The 18,868-nt window shown below is 53.2% G+C and overlaps 1 protein-coding gene across 1 annotated transcript in view; it reads right to left on the bottom strand.

The window, feature by feature from the left end:
- Nucleotides 1-1,631: 1,631 nt before the first annotated feature.
- The window catches only part of RNPEPL1 (arginyl aminopeptidase like 1), a 36,835-nt gene continuing 19,598 nt past the window's right edge, over nucleotides 1,632-18,868 (bottom strand). The window contains exons 2-11 of the mRNA XM_056819920.1: nucleotides 16,491-16,631; nucleotides 12,678-12,829; nucleotides 9,686-9,802; nucleotides 8,505-8,740; nucleotides 6,799-6,912; nucleotides 6,493-6,605; nucleotides 6,299-6,407; nucleotides 5,434-5,664; nucleotides 4,810-4,952; nucleotides 1,632-4,299 (exon numbers count right to left, since the gene is read on the bottom strand). Coding sequence (XP_056675898.1) covers nucleotides 4,021-4,299; nucleotides 4,810-4,952; nucleotides 5,434-5,664; nucleotides 6,299-6,407; nucleotides 6,493-6,605; nucleotides 6,799-6,912; nucleotides 8,505-8,740; nucleotides 9,686-9,802; nucleotides 12,678-12,829; nucleotides 16,491-16,631 — 1,635 coding nt within the window. The 3' untranslated portion in view covers nucleotides 1,632-4,020. The remainder of the gene's footprint in view (nucleotides 4,300-4,809; nucleotides 4,953-5,433; nucleotides 5,665-6,298; nucleotides 6,408-6,492; nucleotides 6,606-6,798; nucleotides 6,913-8,504; nucleotides 8,741-9,685; nucleotides 9,803-12,677; nucleotides 12,830-16,490; nucleotides 16,632-18,868) is intronic.

The raw sequence follows: 18,868 nt of genomic DNA, 5'->3' as shown, positions 1-18,868 counted from the left end.
ATTACCAGTGTCCAATCTGGTGGCCTCCTCTCAATTCTCATCCTTCTTGATCTCTCTGAAGCAGCTGGCATTATTGATCACCCTCCCTTCCCAGATTCCTACCTTTCCTCTCTTGGTTGTCATGGCACTGCTCTCGTCTGGTCCTCTTTTTACCTGCCTGTTCCTACTCAATCTCCGTTGCTGGACCATTATCATACCTCCTACCTATAGGGGCCCTCCTAGACACTTCCTGGGCCTTCTCACTCGGTGTTCCATCAGCTCCCATGGCTTTGATTATTTCCATTCAGATTACTTCCAGATCTCTCTCCTGGGCTCTGGTCCCACATCCCAAGTGTCTGTTGGACATCTCCAACTCAGCAAGTTCAGAGCAGAACTCATCATCGTTGCCCCCTAAACTCCCACACCTCCTCCAAGCCTTCCCATTACTGTCAAGGACAACCACCGCCCTTCCATTCACCTGGGTTCACAACACTGCTGTCATCTTGGACTCACCTTGTCATCCCTCTCACATCTTCTCCCTCCTCTCCGCTCACATAGCCACCACCCTAGTTCAGGCACTCCTCATCTATTGCAATAGCTTCTCTCTTTCTGTATATATCTATCGAGATCAAGTTGGATATGTGTGTGTGTGTGTGTGTGTGTGTGTAAACATATAGATATGTGTGGATGTATGTACATGTACACATCTACCTCTAAAGTGGAGTCACACAGTAAGACATTTGATTTTAGGAAAATCACTTTAGCATTTGTATGGAATAGATTGGCAAGGAGAGACAGACTACCTACCTACCTATGTATCTGTCTGTCTGCCTGCCTACCTATCCATCCATCCATCCATCCATCCATCCATCCATCCATCCATCTATTGCTCTATCTAGCTATATAGGTATGTATCTACCTCCCTCCCTCCCTATATGTGTATCTATCATCTATCCATCCATCCATCCATCCATCTATCGATCTATCTAGCTATATATGAATGTATGTATGTATGTATGTATGTATGTATGTATGTGTGTATGTATATCTATCCATCCATTCCTTTCTAAGGCTGGGAAGAAGCTAAGGCTCAAAGAAGCAGTGACTTGTCCAGGGTCACATAGCTAATAAAGACCTGAAGTGGGACTTGATGTGCCCCTTCTCCCGATGCCACTCTGCTCTTGTTGGCATCCCATCTCCCTACAAGACAATCAGTTAGATGCAAAGGCAAGGCCCAAGCTTTACCCCAACTTTGCATCATCCTCATTGCCTTGCTGGGTGCTCTGCACTTGGAAGGAAAGGAATGGAAGTGGCTATTCCATTGTAACCTCTAAGCTTCAGTATTCTAAGCCTGTGGCCAAGGACTGGAGCCACAGAAGCCACCCAAGGGTTGGGGACAAGAGAAGCTGTAGATAGCATCTGAACCAGATTCTTGGTCTCTCAGAAGGAAGCAAGAAGAGAAGGGAAGCATTTATTAAGCACCAACTATATTCCTGGCACTTTACAAATACCATTTCATTGATTCTAAAGTGATCCAAGTTGTCAGGAGAATGAGGGTGGGAAAACTTGGATTTAGGAATAAGGAAGCTTCTGAGAACCTTGGAGTGAGCAAGGGTTTCCTGGGAGCAGCAGGAAGATCAGTGAGGAAAGTGTTCAATTCAACATTTATTAAGCACCAACTGTGTGCAGAGCATGGTACTAAGTTCCGTGGGAGATACAAAATTTAGATAAGACACAATCTCTGCCCTCATGGAGCTTACAGTCTAGTAGGAATTGTTGGAGAAGAGAGGGAGCAGCAAAGTCCACTCCCTTGAAAGGTTTGACCAGGAATGGAAGGTCAATACTGGGAACAAGGTGGCTTTCATACCACATTCCTAGAGCCTCCTGTCTGGGGCAAGCAGGGTTAGGAACAGGATATGCCCCTGCTGAAATCACATAAGGGGGGAAAGCTCTTCATTTTGTAAACCCTGAAGCCGTCTGCTCTGGCAGGATGTTCCACCAACGGGCATCGATGCCCGGCACTTCAGCTTGGGCCCTTCTAGCTCCTTTCTCACCTACTTCCCGTCTTACTCTTCCTTTCCCATCACCCTGCCCTCAAGAGGCTGCCAGTGCCCCAGGGGCATGGTTTCTCGAGCAGGGCATTGTGGGTACTCCCTTTCTCTTCTCTTTCCAAGCCCTCCTGCCCATCTCACTCCCCTCCCCAAGGCAGCAGCTGCACAGTCTTCTGCCCAGTCTTCTTAGTGGTCATGTCAGAAAAGTCCCCTGTGAGGAAGGAAGCTGTGGTTAGTAATGCAAATCTCTCCACTCAGGTTAATCACAGGAGAAGGAGCTTTACAGGAAGTCATCCAGTCTGTCTCCTGCCCTGCCCGCAGGCTCCCCGGGAGGGTGACTGCCAACACTGAGGGGGAGGATGGACCAGGCGAGGAGCCGGAGGGCAGAAGGTCCCCAAGGGTGCTCAAATTGGACAATGGCTGGGAACAGCAAAAGGCTTTCGTGCCAGTTTTACTGGTCATTCCCTGGCTGGTGGCGGGATGGGACGGGCATTCCTGCGGGGCTCATGGCTGGCTTTCACGCTGGCTGCTCCCGGTGGGGATATGGCCGCTGGAAGTGGTGTCTGAGGACCCCTGGGGACCCCTTAGTGGTAAGGCCGGGGGCCGGGAAGGATGTGCCTCCCCAATCAGTCTCTATTCAACGGGGAACAGCAAGACCGAGTTGCGTGTTCCTCTCCCTGACAAGATATCCCTGTAGACGGAGGGGGAGAAGTCAAATACTCATCACAGGGTTGGTGCAAGTCGGTAGTGGGGGGAGGGGTGGGGAGTGGGGGGGGCTGGGGAGGGGCTGTGACATGGCTGAGAAATGGTCCTGCGGGACTATCCTGGGCAGCTCTTATTGCTTTGATCCCAGCCCGGCCCCCACACAGGGCTAACAGGGAGGTACAGAGAGCTTCAGGGCAGGTGCTTAGTCACCCACCTACCCCTGGATGAAAAGCCCACCCAGGCGAGAGCTCCAGGCTCCACCGGCCCGCCTGCTACCCTCCATTTGAAGGCAGCCTGGCTAGAGCTTCCTGTTGGACCAAGAGCGACGGCTCCCTGGCCTTGGCTGAAGACATCCAGGGCGGGGAAGGTCCCCACCCTCCAGGCTGCCCCAGCCACCTCCGTGTGCCCACCCTGCCATCTCCTCCTCTGAGCACCCTCCTCCATGGGCCTCGCTGGCTTCGGATCTCGCTTGGGTGGAATGGGGTGGGCTGGGGCAGGGGGTAAGGCTGAGAGTCCCCTCGTCGGGTCGGGCAGCTGCCCGTCTGCCCACAGAGCCCACCCCTGGCCCTGGCTTGCACGCTGTCCCCAAAGGAGAGTTAGGAATGGAGGCGAGGGAGACGGGAGGGGGCTCCGGGGGCATGTCTAGAAAAAAGGCTCATCCTACGCCTTCTCGGGCAGACGTAAGGCACAGTGTGGCGGTCGTCAGGGTCAGAGAGGGGAGGGGAAGGGGCGTAAGAGCCCGAGCCTGGGGGTGGGCGTGGGGGCAAGGAGGAGAAGGGAAGGGTCGCTCTCACCTGCTGCGTCCCCAACCTCATCGTGAGATACAGCAAGGCCCCCTCCCAGCCCGGACAAGGGCAAGCTCGGGGCCGCCTGGGGGGGGTCGAGGCTCGTGTGGTCGCCCCTTGGCAGGGGCCCCTCCTAGCTTTCTCCCAGCCCGGGAAGTGGTAATGAGGTTGCTAGTTTCCCAGGGGCAGGGAGTCCCTCCCATCCCCTGAGCAACCCCGAACCCTGAGGTAAGCGGCCAACTGCCCCTGGACGAGAGTCCCCCCTGGACGGTGGCCGGGTGGACTTCTCGGGGTGCCGAGGAGTCCCTTCAGGGAGCCCTGCCATGAGCCCCTGCTCTGGGCCCAGCGAGGGAGCCCCTCCAACGTACACTTGGAAGATACCCCGAGCCCCATCCGGGATGGGCGTGGGAAGGCACATTCTCGGTAGCTGGAATCGCCGAGCAATCCCGAACCAAGACCACCGCCGGGGCGCCGGGGTCCCCCCGAACGGGAGGCTGGGGCTAGGCAGACACATTGACGTCCCTGAGAGAGATGGCACCATTTGTGGCTTCGGGGGGCTTGTCCTCCAGCAGCAGGGCTGGCGTGTCTGTGGCAATGGCCAGGGCCGGGGGGTCCGAGGGGGCAGGGGAGGCCAGGCCCTGGGCCAGGATCTGCTGGATCGTTTTCCGAAGGTTGGGGTGCAGCCGGCCCTGGGTCTGGTAGAAAACTTCCAAAGCGAAGGACTTGAGGGCCCCGGTGCAAAGATCCTCGTAGAGCGGGATGGTGTACATACGGGACATCTGCAACACGGCAGGTTCAGGCTGAGTCCCAGCCGGTCTCCTGCCTACTCCTGCCTCTGGCCTCTCCCATCTGCCCACTGGAGGGAGCCCTTGGCAGCAGCCGCCACCCCCTGGCCGGATGCCCCTGGAATCCTGTTCCCATCGCCGGGGTTCCGGGCGCCCTTTCAGCTGGGAAAGCCTCTCCGTCCCCAGCACTCGCTAGTCTGAGGTCTCTTTCATCTCTGCCAATGGATGCTCTGAAACCTCCCAGGTCTAACCTTTTCTTTTTAAGCCTTTACCACCTTCCATCTTGGCATCAATACTGTGTATCAGTTCCAAGGCAGAAGAGCAGCAAGGCTGGGCAGTGGGGGTGAAGTGACTTGCCCAGGGTCACCCAGCCACATTTGAACCCAGGACCTCTCCTCTCCAGGCCTGGCCCTCCATCCCCTGAGCCGCCCCACTGCCCCCTAGCTTGCTCTTCTAAGGCCCCTCCGAGCCGCCGTCCTCTGGGCTAAGGCCTCCGTCGGGTACCTGGCTCTCCAGGAACCGCCGCACTTTGTAGAGGTCTGGGTAGTAGTCATTGCGGACAACAATCTGGAGCCATCGGATGCGGATCTCAGCATTCATGGAGTCCAGGAGGGAGGAGTAGCACTTGGAGAGCCTCATCACCACTTCTGAGGGAGCCACACAGACAGACGCAGTTAAGAAAGCTTCTCCCCAGGCGCCACCACCGGGACAGGCCGGGCATTCGACGTCTCGGGCCGCCAAGCTCATTCCAGGGCACCCGTGACCCTCGGCCAGCAGGCAGCCATCCCCTCGGGCCAGCGAGGACCCAGCCGTCTCTCCTAGCTAGCACCAACCCTCGGGGGTGTCGGGGACCCTCCCACCAGTACCCCCCCAGGGCGGCGGAAGCCCCGATCACCCCAGGAGTACTCAGCGGGGAGCACCCTAATCAGTGCTCACTGTGGGCCCCTGGGAATCCCCAACCAGCGCTCACCATCACACAGGGCTCACCCCGGTGTCATGAGGCCCCCTGGCCAGTGCTAACTCCAGGGCATGAGGGCCCCCAGCCAGCCCCAGCCAGTGCTCACTGTGGGTCCCCGGGGCCCCTGGCTAGCTCCCCAGGATCTCTCTTTGTCCCCTACGAGGGCTCACCCTGGGGCAGTGGGGACCCATCCAGGAGTCGATCCAGGAAGAGAACGGTCTGGAACGTTTTCCATTTGGAGATATCGATGCTGCTGGCGGAAGCCGCTGCCTGTTCCAGGGGCTCCGCCGTCCACAGTCGGAAGAGGGTCTCCACAGGCCTGGTCAGGCTGGAGCCCTGTGATAAGTCTGGCTCAGCCAGCGGAGGCCCCGTGGCATTGAGCCAGCGCTCAAACTCCAGCCCTGGACGGAGGAGCAAGCAAGAGGGTCAGCGCAGGACCCAGGCAGAGGCCTGGGCCACGCGGTGCTCTCCCTGCATCCACCTGGCACCACCCAGGGCCCAGCCTTCGGGCTGCCACTGTGCCAACCTGCCTGCTAGACCCCTGCCCGCCACACTTCAGCCATGCGGCAACAGCCAAAAGCTTCTTGTCTCATTCCCTGAGCCTGGGCTCCAGTGCCATCAGCACCAGGGACAGCGTCCCTCTGGGAAGGACCCAGGCAGAAAAACCAGGGTGGCACACACAGACGCACACACGCACACAGAGGCACACCCAGACGCACACACAGACACACACAGAGACACAGACACACCCACAGAGACACACACAAATAGACACACAGGCACACACAGAGACAGAGAGGCACACACACACATACACACACAGAGACATACAGACACACAGAGACATACAGACACACAGACATACATAGACACACAGACACATACAGACACTGAGCCACACACACACAGCCACACACAAACAGACACACAGGTACACAGAGACAGAGAAGCACACACACACACACACACACACATACACACACAGACATACACACACACACACACACACACACACACACACACACACACACACACCTGCTTTGCTGTCCACACTCTGCTCCTTCAGCTCAGGAAAGAAATTCAGGAAGGAATCCAGAAGATCTTGGGCGACGACGCTGGTGAACTTGTACTTCTCCACATAGGCCTGAGAGGGAGAGGGCAGAAGGGCAGTGAAGAAGACTCGTCGAGGCTGGCGGTGAGGCCAGGGCAGGGGGGACGGGCACACTTACTCGAAGGAAGGAGTCAAAGTGCTGAGGGTCTCCACAGAGTTGTGACAGGTAGTAGACAAAGCAGTAGCCCTTCTCGTAGGTGAACAAGTTCATCAGGTTGCTGGGATTCACCCCTGAAGAGAGAAGCGCAATCAGCCACCCGAGAAGGCTCCCCCTGGGCTGGGACACCCCACACGGACCCCCAAGAGGAGTGTCCTGTGTCCCCGGCCTCAGACCAGACATGGGCTGCGGGTTCTGGTCTGGGCAGGGAAATAAGGGGAGATAAGTGGGCCCCGAGGAGGTGCCAGGAGGGTGACATCAAGGTACCTGGTTCCAGTTTGACTTGCAGCTTGCTGACGGGGTTGTCCTCCCCAAGAAGCTTCATCTGGCGATGAAGAGCATCAAGGCGGAACGCAGTCTCCAGGCATGTGAAGGCAGCGCCTAGGCCAGGAAGGAAGGGATTGTAGGTTATATATAGCCCAGGTTGGGAGTGGAGGCAGAGAGGGAAACAACTCCAACAGGGGACAATCCACACTGCTCAGGAGCCCTGGGCAACACACACTCACTCACTCTAGGCTGGGCTTGGGAAAGAAAAAGATGTAACGAAAGTTGCACTTGCCCTCGAGGAGCTGCCAAGATATTAGAAGGGGGTGGGAGGAGAACGCATACACTGAAAGGTAAAGATAAAGAAAGCAGAAACTAGGAGGGGGCACTGGCAACTGGGAGTATCAAGATGAGCTTCCTATAGGAAGTGGCGCTTGTCCTGAAAAGGAAGTGAAAGAACTTCATAGGTTCAGAGGATGAGGAAGGGCATTTCAGACATGGGGTAAGCCTGTGCAAAGGAAAAGCAAGTTGACTTATTTGGCCAGAATGTGCATGAGGGAGCCTGGAAAGACAGGGCAGAATCAGATTGTCAAGGACTTCGATGCAAACAGACGGATCTGCTTTTGTCCCTAAAGACAGCCTGGAATCATGAGGCTTCTTGTCAGACTTGGTCACCAAGAATGCTAATTTGGCAGCAATATGGAAGGGATTTTAGAGAAGGGTGAGGTTAGAGACAGTCAAATGCCTTTGGACCAGGGTGGGCAGCAAGGTGGCCTCACTGGATTGAGAACCAGACCCAGAAACATCAGGTCTTGGGTTCAAATGTGGTCTCAGACACTTCCTAGCTGTGTGACCCTGAGCAAGTCACTTAACCCCCATTGCCTATATCTTACTGAAGGAGGGAGGGAGAGAGGGAGAGGAAGGAAAGAAGGGAGGAAAGGAGGGAGAGAAGGAGGGAAGGAAGGAAGGAGGGAAGGAAGGAAGGAAAGAAGGAAGGAAGGAAGGAAGGAAGGAAGGAAGGAAGGAAGGAAGGAAGGAAGGAAGGAAGGAAGGAAGGAAGGAAGGAAGGAAGGAAGGAAGGAAGGAAGGAAGGAAGGAAGGAAGGAAGGAAGGAAGGAAGGAAGGAAGGAAGGAAGGAAGGAAGGGAGGGAGGGAGGGAGGGAGGGAGGGAGGGAAGGAGGGAGGGAGGGAGGGAGGGAGGGAGGGAGGGAGGGAGGGAGGGAGGGAGGGAGGGAGGGAGGGAGGGAGGGAAGGAAGGAAGGAAGGAAGGAAGGAAGGAAGGAAGAAGGAAGGAAGGAAGGAAGGAAGGAAGGAAGGAAGGAAGGAAGGAAGGAAGGAAGGAAGGAAGGAAGGAAGGAAGGAAGGAAGGAAGGAAGGAAGGAAGGAAGGAAGGAAGGAAGGAAGGAAGGAAGGAAGGAAGGAAGGAAGGAAGGAAATGCTCCTATTCCCTATTTTCCTATGGACCAGGCTGCTAAAAGGAGTCCTGTTCTGATCTAGGGTCTCCTTCATCCATCATCATGCTTAAGTCCCATGTTTCAACATATAAATAGCAAACACCAGGCCTGGGGAGCCAGGGAGGGCAGGGTGATACAATCCACCCCTAGAGGCTAAGGACTGCCCATGGCCTCCCTTCTGGAGACTCTGGGGAAGAGACCCGACTCCCACGAGTGCTTTCTCCCCTCTCCCCACCAGGCTCCAGGGAGCTGTACCATAGGTCTCCGTGGTGATGCGGCGCTGGGCATAGGTGGCCAGCCCCTCACTCAGCCACATCTCCTCCCACGTGGCATTGGTGACTGCATTGCCGAACCAGCTGTGAGCCACTTCGTGGATGATGTCGATGATGAGGAATTCATCACTTTCCAAGATGGAGGAGATGATGAAGGTCAGGCAGGGATTCTCCATTGCCACGATGGGGAAGGAAGGCGGGAGGAAGACAATGTCATACCTGGGTGGAGGAGGGCACAGGGGAGAGTTAATTCCATGTGGCCCAGGGGTCACTTGCTCGGTCCTTTGGATGCCCCGGATACTTCCTCAGGCAGGAAGTTTCCTCTAGATGCTAGAAGTCCTTCTGGAGCACTGAGTCAGAGGGACTTCAGTTCCAATCTGATCTCAGATACTATCTGTGTAACCCAAGGCAAGTCAGTTAAACCTCTGTGTGCCTCAGTTTCCTGACCTGTAAAATGAGGACAAGAACAGCACGTCCGTCCCTGGATTGTTGTGAGGATCAAACGAGATATTATTTACAAAGCACTTAGCCTGGCACCTGGCACACAATAGGTGCTATGATTTTTATTACAAGTTCACAAAGTGCTGTTCTGTACCTCTCAAAGGCATCTTGGTGCTAGAGTGAGTTCCAGTTATGTCCTGTGCCTGTCTCTTCCCCTCCCTTTAGACTGTAAGCTTCCTAAAGGCAAATACATGTCTCGCCTCACCTTTATACTTTCCCTGGAGCTTTGCAGAGGGTTCCACCCATAGCAGGTGCCTAATAAATCTTTTGTGGAATTCGAATCAGTGACCAAGCTGACCCCAAAGAAGAGATATATGAATGCACTTCCCTCCTTCTTTGAAGAAGTGAGGGATTATGGGTGTGGAGCATGGCACAAAATGATGGATTTTTTTTGGACCTTTTGCCAAGTTTTCCTACTTCTTTCTTTTTTAAAAATTCTGTTTCATAAATGCTAATTGTCTCGGAGGACAAGAGAGAATGGAGAGATTGGGAAATGGAGGGGCCACAAAAACCAGACAGCAATTAAGATGGATTTTTTAAAAAAGAGAACAATTTTTCATTGAATTTTGTATAACCAGTTTTCCTACGGAAAAGCTCCCACCCTCCTTCCTCCTGGTGCATGATGGGAGTGCCCCTCCCTCCCCCCCATACCCCTTTGCTCACCTGCCCCACAGGTAGGGCCCGTAGAGTTTCTCAGCGACACTCAACCACTGTTCCACCAGCCCAGACAGTTTGCTTGTGGCAGTTGACAAAAGACATGGCTCAGCCCATACTCTACTCCTGTCAGGAAGCAGTGACAAGATGGGAGGTCACACACCCAGATGGATGGAGAGCTCCCTTTGCAGCCTCCCTAATTCAGCTGAAACGTCACCCAAGAAATGCCTGAGTTCAAATCCTGCCATCAGCCCCAGCTGGTCCTGAGGCCAAGGGCTTTGCACTGTTTACCTCTCGGAGGTTCAGTTCCCTCCTGGGTGAAGCGAGGATAAAAATGCCTGTAGAAGCTTGGCCCCAAATAAGAACTACGAGAAGACGTCTTTCCCTCCTTTCTTTGCAGACGTGGGGGGCTGTGGCTAGGAGACGGTGCATACGGCAGATTTTTTTGATGTGTTGGTTAGTTACACTAAATTGCTCTTTTTCTGCTTTTTTTTTTAAACCCTTACCTTCCGTCTTGGAGTCAATACTGTGTATTGGCTCCAAGGCAGAAGAGTGGTAAGGGCTAGGCAATGGGGGTCAAGTGACTTGCCCAGGGTCACACAGCTGGGAAGTGTCTGAGGCCAGATTTGAACCTAGGACCTCCCGTCTCTAGGACTGGTTCTCAATCCACTGTGCTACCCAGCTGCCCCCTTTTTCTGCTTTTTTATTCTTTATTCTAAGGGGGGCCCTTCCGGGAGGGGACGGGAAGGAGGCTACACTAAGAAATGGGGGGGATGGAAATACAAAAGATGATGATGAACATTTTTAAGCCCATCGATGATTAGACCTCCGCAGGGTTGGTGTGTGGGTCGAGGAGATGTGGTGCCTAACATACTAGAGACCTTTAAGGAGAGAGACTACATTTGGGCTTTTGTTGCTAAAGGGAACTCCCAGATGAGGAAACTCCCTCTCCCAAGGCAGGCTGCCATTTTCTCTGAAACTTCCAGCCTTAGAGCCTCAGAGAGCTGCTTAGAACAAAGAGTTTAAGTGATTTGGCCAAGTTTGCACAGTCAATAGGCAGTCAGAGGCTGGACTAGAACCCAAGATGGATTCTCTGTCCCCTCCTCCAAGCTGCCTCCCAAGCCAACTCTCCCATGTTATAGATGAAGAAACTGAGGCCTGACACTTACAACTTGCTAAAGGTCACACGACTCTATAAATATCAGCTCTGAAAGTCCATCCTTCCCGTCTCCCCTTGGGTGCTGGTCACGTGCCCAGTGAGTGGGGCTGACCCTAAGTCTACACCACATTCCTCAGGGTCTGGCTTCTGAACCAGCCAATGCTTAGTGTTGGAAGAGAATTTCTCTCCATTATGTCGCTTTGTTTAACGTCATCTCTCGGTGGCCTGGAGGTCAAAGACCGCTGAGTGAATTCAGGGATGGACAATCCCTCAGAGGAAGGACGTGAAAGGAACCAACGAAACAGGAAACCGATCCCCCAGGCACTGCCCAGGCAACCTGAGAAACTAGGGTTGGTTCCTGAGACATGACGTGGGAGAGCTGGAGGGTGGAGAAGAGCGCTCAGGAGTGGTGACCAGGAGGTCTTTGGGGTCTTCTGGCTGGATCGTGGAGAGCTGAGGAGCCCTTGTGGGAGGGTAGCTTCAATCCATCATGGCAGCCAACAGATTAGTAAGCTACGTACCTCTCTGCCTCTTCCCTACTTTCCCCTCTCTTTGCTATGACTACTTTGATTTAATAAAGTTATTAAGCTATTATCAGCCTCATCATTTTAATTATTACATTAGGCTGCCAAGGGCAGGGAGCTAGGAGAATGGGGTGGGCGGAGGGGAGGATGGGGAGAGGGAGAATGCCACCGCCTCCAGAGGGCCTCTGCTAAAAATGCCCATTTATTACGAGGGAAAGCCAACTGTGCCCGCATCTAGGGACAGGTTTTCTCAGCCGATCTCACCGTGACTTTGGAGATCAAAGGGAAGGACACAGATCTCCAAAAGGATGACAGTTAAGCACGTTTTGGCAGAGGAAGCTAAAATGGGGAAAGGGAAGAAGCCCATGTCCAGGGGCCCCTGGCGGTGAGAGAACATGGAGCCCAGGCTGGATGGCCCAGAGAGGCTCCCAGCCTCTGCCCAGCTCATCTTCTCCACCTCTTTTCCCCGAGGCTCCCCATTTGTCAGAGAGAGGATGGAGAGGACACTGCCCCTCAGAAGGGATGTCCAGAGCCAGCAGAGTGGAAAGCCTCCCTTCCTCCCTCCCTCCCTTCCAAGTGACCCCCTGCCCTTCCCAAAAAGGGAAGCTCTCAAAACCCAGAGAACTTCACCTCCCTCCTGATCTTCCCTGAGGCTGCTCCTTCCCATGCCATAGGTCACAGAGGGTCTACTGCCCAATACTCCGGGCTACAGAGCCCTCTCTTGTGCCCAGATGAATTCCTAGGCAAAGGGCTAGGGCTGGAGGCTGCTGGCTTACAGGATCATGCATTTGGAGCTGGGAGGGACCACAGAGCCCGGGATGTCCAACTCTCCCATCTCACAGATGAGGAGGCTGAGGCCCAAAACGGCTATGACTTGCTAATGGTCACACAGCGCATAAAGTCTCTGAATAGGATCCAGATTTGGGTTCTTTTTTTCCTCTACTCCATATCCAGCAATCTCTCCCTCCCCCCACCCAAGGTGAACCCAAGTGATGATGGCACAGAGAGGGAAAATCCCAGCTCAACCACTCCCTTATCTGAGTGGCCTTTCCCTCACCAGCCCACCTGCCTCCTTGGCCTCAGTTTCCTCATTTGTAAAATAGTGCTGGATGCCATCATCTTCTGGCTCTAACTCTGTCCTGTGACCATACTTGGAATCCCAACTTTGCTCTTCCTGGGTGACTGTGGGCAAGGGATTGCCTCTTTCTGCCTTAGTTTCCTTTTCTGTAAAATGAGGGGATTAGACCAAATGCCCTCTGAGGTCCCTCCCAGCTCTAGATCTCTGAGACTGCCATCCCAGGATAAAAGAGTCTCTCACCTGGGCCCAATGTCTGCTGGCACGAGCTCTCCTGCTACCAGTGCCACCAAGTAGGCGGGCACTGGGTACTCCATGTGAAACTGGTACACGCCCTCCTTCTCCAGGTAGGCACTTTGGGTGGCGCTCATCAGCACCTGGACCCCAGCGGGAGCCTGGAAGACACCACCAAATGCTCAGAACCAGAGGACCTTCCAGGGCCAGCCCAGAGCGCCATCCCAATGGCAGTTGCCAGCAGGCATTGTCTTGGCAAGGACTTCCCAAGTCTTCCCCATGCACCCAGGCCGGCCTCTCCCCTAGGAAGGGCTCCTAGGGCACATGAAGGACACTCGCTTGACCAAGGGGTTGCCGGGGGGTGGGGGGGTGGGGGGGTGGATGGGAGCGGCAGATGTCCCTCCTCCCCAACTCTCTCCCTTTGGTTCAGACATCGTGAGGCTGGCAGTGGTGGACTTTGGCAGGAGGAACTAAGAGGAGAAGAGGACGCTTCGAGTTAGGGATTCTTGGGGAGCCTGTGGTTTAGGGGGTAATAATAGACTTCTCCTCCAGAGTACCTTCTGGTTCTGGGGCCCTTGAAAAGCTGAAAGGGCCACAGGTAGGCCCAGGTGGCAGAAAATGGAGGGCTGACCTCCCACACCTGGGTTTCATCTCTCCAGTGCCCAGGAGGAGGAGGAGAGAGCAGAGAGCAGACTTGGGGAATTCAGGAACTTGGCACTTGCTTCCTTAGTGGTGATCTGGATAGAGGAGTGGGAAAGCAGAGCCCTCTCTGAGTGCCTACTATGTGCATGCAAAGGGACTGGGGCAGATTCCACAGGAAAATGGGAATGTCTCTGACATGGCCCCAGAGATGGGCCAAGGACTTCCTCGAACGCCCTTGCCCTCCTTTCCCATATCATTTCATAGCACACCCTTTACAGTCTCCATTCCAAAAAAGCTGAGCAGGACACTATTTCCCCTTCCTCAAGGCTCCCTCTGGTCACTGTGGCTTTGCCTGGATGGGTCCCCATTTCTGGTGTGCCCTTGCCACTCACCTCTGCCTCGTGGAATCCCGACTCCCCTTTCAAATACAGCTCAGGCACTGCCCCCTCTTGGATGGCTCATAGCTGGGAGCCCTCTTGCCCTCCTGAAATGACTTTGGGGTTCCCTCTATACATACTTTGGGTTTTCTTTTCTGGGTTCATATCCTATCACCCTGGAAGAACACAAGCTCCTTGAGGGCAGGGCCTATGCTCATTCTGGTGTTCCGGGGCCTGGCCCATCTCTTTAAGGCCCATTATTAAGCTGTCATTTAATAAACTAAAATCTCAGTTATTGCACTAACTACCTGTGTGATCTTGGACAAGTCACTTATCCTGAGGATTCTATCTCCTCCTCTATAAAATAATGGAACTGGACGGGATGACTGCCAAAGACCTTCCAGCTATGGATGTCATCCTATCACTCAAGTCATGTTTCTTCTTGGGCCTCAATTTCCCAACTGAAAAATGAGGGAGGTGGAATAGATCGCTGACTGGGAAGCTAATGTGGCCTCGGAGAAGGTGCCTTCAGCTCCCCTGACAGTCCTCCTCTATTATTATTATTTTAAATTGCAAATTTAATTCTTTTTGAGAGTCATTTTAGGTTAAGAAACATGCTACTGCTCCAAATCCAGAAAAGGAATGCTTCTTAGAAGGCACCATGAAGATGCCTCCACAGACCACAAGCTACATCAAGAAGATTCAGAATGAACTTTGGGTATGGTTGATTGAGCTGAAGGTTGATTGATCATTTAATTTGAATGTGTACTCTTATGCCGAAGGGGACTGCCCCCAACCGGCTTTCTGTCAATGCACCTAGCAATCATTGGTTTTGTTCTCTTTTCCTCTTATCCTCAAATTATTGCAATTTCAAAGTTGGCATTTTACAAGACCCACTGGAGAGACTAGTCTTCCACGGGTCTCAGGGGGGATTGAAAATCTGTTGCCCTAAAAAAGAACTACATATCCCAAGAGCCCACTGACTTCCTGTCATTACGTACTTCCTGTTGACAGAGGATAAAGGGTGTGGGCTTTGGAGGCTCTCTCAGATGTAGAATCAGCAGTGATGCTAGTGATTGGGGATGGCTAAAAATGGCTAACCAGCCATGGGCACGTGGTCTTTATTATTTTGTTTCTTCTTTATTCTTTGATTTCTAATTATCATTAATAAATCTCTTAAAATGTAATATTTTTATTATTAGAGATTATAGTTTAATTTTTACACTCCTTTCCAGTGCTCTGGCTTTAGCAACCCTGCTGAAATGCATGGAAAGAGAGCCGTCCCTCCTCCTCTTCTGCGGCTGATGCATCGCCTCCAACTCCCTTCCTTTGTGAATGAGGAATCTTGAGGGAGCTGGTCAAGCCCGGTTCCATCCATGGGTATGATGGGCCCCCAGAAGGCAGGCTCAGCAGACTGAGGGGAACCTGACCAGAGGAGGGCTGGGGAGGTCGGGCAGCAAGGGTCACAGCCACCGAGATCTCGTCCCAAATTAAGAAGGTGACATAGAATCATCAGGAGAAACGGAGAGGCCCGAGGGGGCCCCCAAAGTCTACTCTAAAGGGGCGCTTAGCCCCTTCTTAGGCGGGGGAGACCCAAGTTTAGGACAAGTCAACAGTGGGATCTGGAGGCTTTGAGGAAAGCCTTGCGTGTGCCCTAGACAGGCTGCAGCTTGGGGTCCGAGGTCAGGGATGTCCCTCTCACAGTGAACATGAATCGGTCATCTTCCAGAGCACAGATTATTAACTGGGGGCCGTGAACTTGTTTGTTTTTTTAATATTTGATATAATTATATAGCAAATGCATCAAATAAATTTAATATCAAATATATTTATATACATTATATATTTGTATAGAGATCAAAAGAATTTGATCATTATTTTGATATTGGTTTGTTTTCTTTGCAATGATCTGCATTTGAGCTTATGCGTTTCAAAACACGCTTCTGAGAGAAGTCCAGAGGCCTTACCGGACTGCACCCAGAGGGCTCCAGGACACAGCCCTGCTGTAGAGAGAAGCAGCTTGGGCACTGGAAGACCACAATGCAAATCTGACCTTAGACGCTTGCTAGCTGTGTGACCCTGAGTAAGTCACTTAAACTCTGTCTGCCAGCGAGAGGATTAAACTCTAAGGTCTCGTTCAGCTCTAAATCTCCCATTTCCTGATCCTATGACATGGCAGAGGGGATATAGTACAATGGGAAAAGGACTAGAAATGAAATCAGAGGATGTGGGCTCAAATCTCAGCTCCCATCTGTGTGACCTTGGACAAGTCACTTCTCTCATGGATTCTATCTCCTCCTCTATAAAATCAGGGAACTGGACTATATGATCTCCAACATTCCTTCCAGCTAGAGACATGATCCCACCATTCTAGTTCTTTCTCAAGCCTCGATTTCCCCAACTATAAAATGAGGGAAGGGGAGTCGGTGATTCCCCACCCACCACTCTACCAAGAGCCTTCTATTTCTAAGTTTAAGTTCTGTGTCCTGGCATTCAAGACCTCTTCCTTCTCAGTTTCCTCCTCTGCCCAACGATGGGCCTGGCCGAGGGGACCCCTCAGGTCCTTTCCACCTTTAAAGCTAGGAACTGATGGTCCAGGTCAATTCCTTTCTCTGGGCCTCAATTTCTCCTCCTGGAAAATGACAGTCTTGGACCAGATAACCCGCCGAACCCCTCCTCGTGGGCCTCAGACCCCGTGAGCCCTACCCAGCTGTGGCAATGTTCTCCAGGAAGGAGGAGGGGGGTTCTCCTCTTTTAGAAGTGCCCAGGCTCAGGCTGCCTCCTGGGGGGAGACGTGACTCACCTTGACCGTCGCTGAGTAAGTGCACTTCACCGCCGGTGTGTCAAAACAAGGGAAGAAGGAGCGGTTGCACACAGAGTGGCCCTGGGTGAAGACGAATGGCTTGGAATTACTGTAGGTCAGCTCAGGATCCAACCACCAGATCTGGGGGATGACAAGAGGAAGGACAAGGAAAAGGTCAGGGGTCAGCGTCCATCATACCAGATGGGGGAAATGCCCAACAGCATCTGCCCAAGATGGCGGCCTCTAGGGGCACCCACCAAGGGCCCAACTCTGCTGGGGCTACGTCATAGTACACGACATAAAAGATGGCACAGTGTAGTAGCCAGAGGACTGGTCCCTTGTGGCCTGGGTCACCCTGGCCAAGTCCCATCCTCCCTGGGTGCTAGGCCATTCTCTATTGGGACCTACAGAAGACCTACCAGAGTGCACTGGGGGACAACGATTCCTCCCTGGGAGGGAGTTCCCTACACAGATGCAATTCTACATCAGGCCTCCTGCATGAGACCCAGACCCCAAGACACATCCACACTTCCAGCTTGTGAGTGATGATCTTGGAGCCCAAGGGCCAGAACTGACCAACCATTCCTAGCTGTGTTGGTCCAGGCCAAACCCTTGGGCCTCAGTTCCCTCATCTTTAAAATGAGAGTGAAAATGTTCCATTTGGGGCAGCTCAGTGGCTCAGTGGATTGAGAGCCAGGCCCAGAGATGGCAGGTTCTGGGTTGAAATCTGACCTCAGACACTTCCCAGCTGTGTGACCCTGGGCAAGTCACTTAACCCCCACTGTCTAGCCCCTTATCACTCTTCTGCCTTAGAGCCAATACACAGTATTGATTCCAAGATGGAAGGTGAGGGTTAAAAAAAAAAGAAAGAAAAATGCTCCCATTCCCTATTTTCCTAGAGTTGCGTGAGAAGAAGTGTGGACTCGTCAGTGGAATAGGGAAGGAGGGCTCAAGGAAGGGTCAAGGCTGGGATCTCAATGTGAATAGGCAGACAGAGATGCCAAGGACAGAAGGCTTATACAGGTAGGGACAGGGGAGGGTGTGGGAAGGGAAGAGGAGGGGAGGAGCTTTTCCAGAGTGGTGGCCAATTGGCTGGGAGCATCTGGAAGCCCTTTCACCCCCCAGGGTCCCCCTGGACTCCATTTCTGCAAGCCTGCTCTTAAATCCTTCCTTCTGGCCCTCCCAAGTCCTTTTAGATCATGTGGCTTTCCATACGGGGCCAACCCCTGCCTACAGAAAAGAGATGCTTGAACAATGTGGACTGACAGGTTTGTCAGAAATCCCATTTTACAGACGAGAAGCCTGAGGCACAGGGAGGCTTTGGGATGGGAAATGCTCATAGCTGAGGCAGGCCTGGGTGTCTCCCCTATGATCAGACTGGCTGTCTGTCTGTCTACACAGGACCCTTTGTCCACACCAGGAGAATTAGACAAAGAACATCCCCCACCCAGAGTTGACAATCATCCAAGCTAGGGGCAGTTGGGGGATTTGGAGGACCCTGTCCCTCCCTCCTGGGTTACCTTGGCCATGTCTTGTACCTTATGAGGCTCAGTTTCTTTATCTTTACAGTATGGGTAGTAGGGATGAGGGCAGCTGGGTAGCTCAGTGGATTGAAAGCCAGGCCTAGAAATGGGAAGTCCTGGGTTCAAATCTGGTCTTAGATACTTCCTAGCCATATGACCCTGGGCAAGTCACTTGACCTCCATTGCCTGGCCCTTACAGTCTTTCTGCCTTGAAACCAATAGTTGTAAGGATTCTTAGACAGAAGGGAAAGGTTAAACCCAACCAACAAACAAAAGAAGCAGGGACACAGAGGAGGGGGCAGATTATGGGGCTTTGAACGCTGAGTGGAGAATTTTCTGGTTGATCTGGGAAGCGATGGGAGCTTTAGGAAAATCCCCTTTGGGGTCGAATGGAGAGAAGAGACTTGAGCAGGCTGAGTATCCTGATAGGAAGGGAAGAGGGTCTGCCCTAGAGGGGTGGCAGTGTCAGAGGAGAGAAAGAAGGGTATTGGGGGAGCGCCATCAAGACAAAGAGATGTTGCAGAGGCTTTGGCACCGTATTGGGGAGCTATGGGGAGTGGGAGAGAGCCAGGGGGCCAGGACGACTCCTAGGTTGGCATCTGCAGAGAATGTGCCAAAGGTCTGCGCCCTCATGCCTGGGTCGGGAGCTCACAGCTCATCAGAGGGGTCCTGAAGGTCAGGCTAAGCCTTGCAGTCATGAGAGACTGACCGATGAAGGAAGCCCCTGGGCTGGGGGCAGAAACGAACAGACTCCCGGGACTAAGGCTTCACCCAGGGATGATCTGATGGGGAGTCATTTGGGCTGGGGTCAAGAAGCCCTGGCCAGATATCCCGCCTCGGATACCGACTGCTTGT

This window comes from Monodelphis domestica, chromosome 2, assembly GCF_027887165.1.
Source record: "Monodelphis domestica isolate mMonDom1 chromosome 2, mMonDom1.pri, whole genome shotgun sequence".
Lineage (NCBI taxonomy): Eukaryota > Metazoa > Chordata > Mammalia > Didelphimorphia > Didelphidae > Monodelphis > Monodelphis domestica.
Note: the sequence above shows the minus strand (reverse complement) of the source record. Positions and strands in the feature narration are given on the sequence as shown.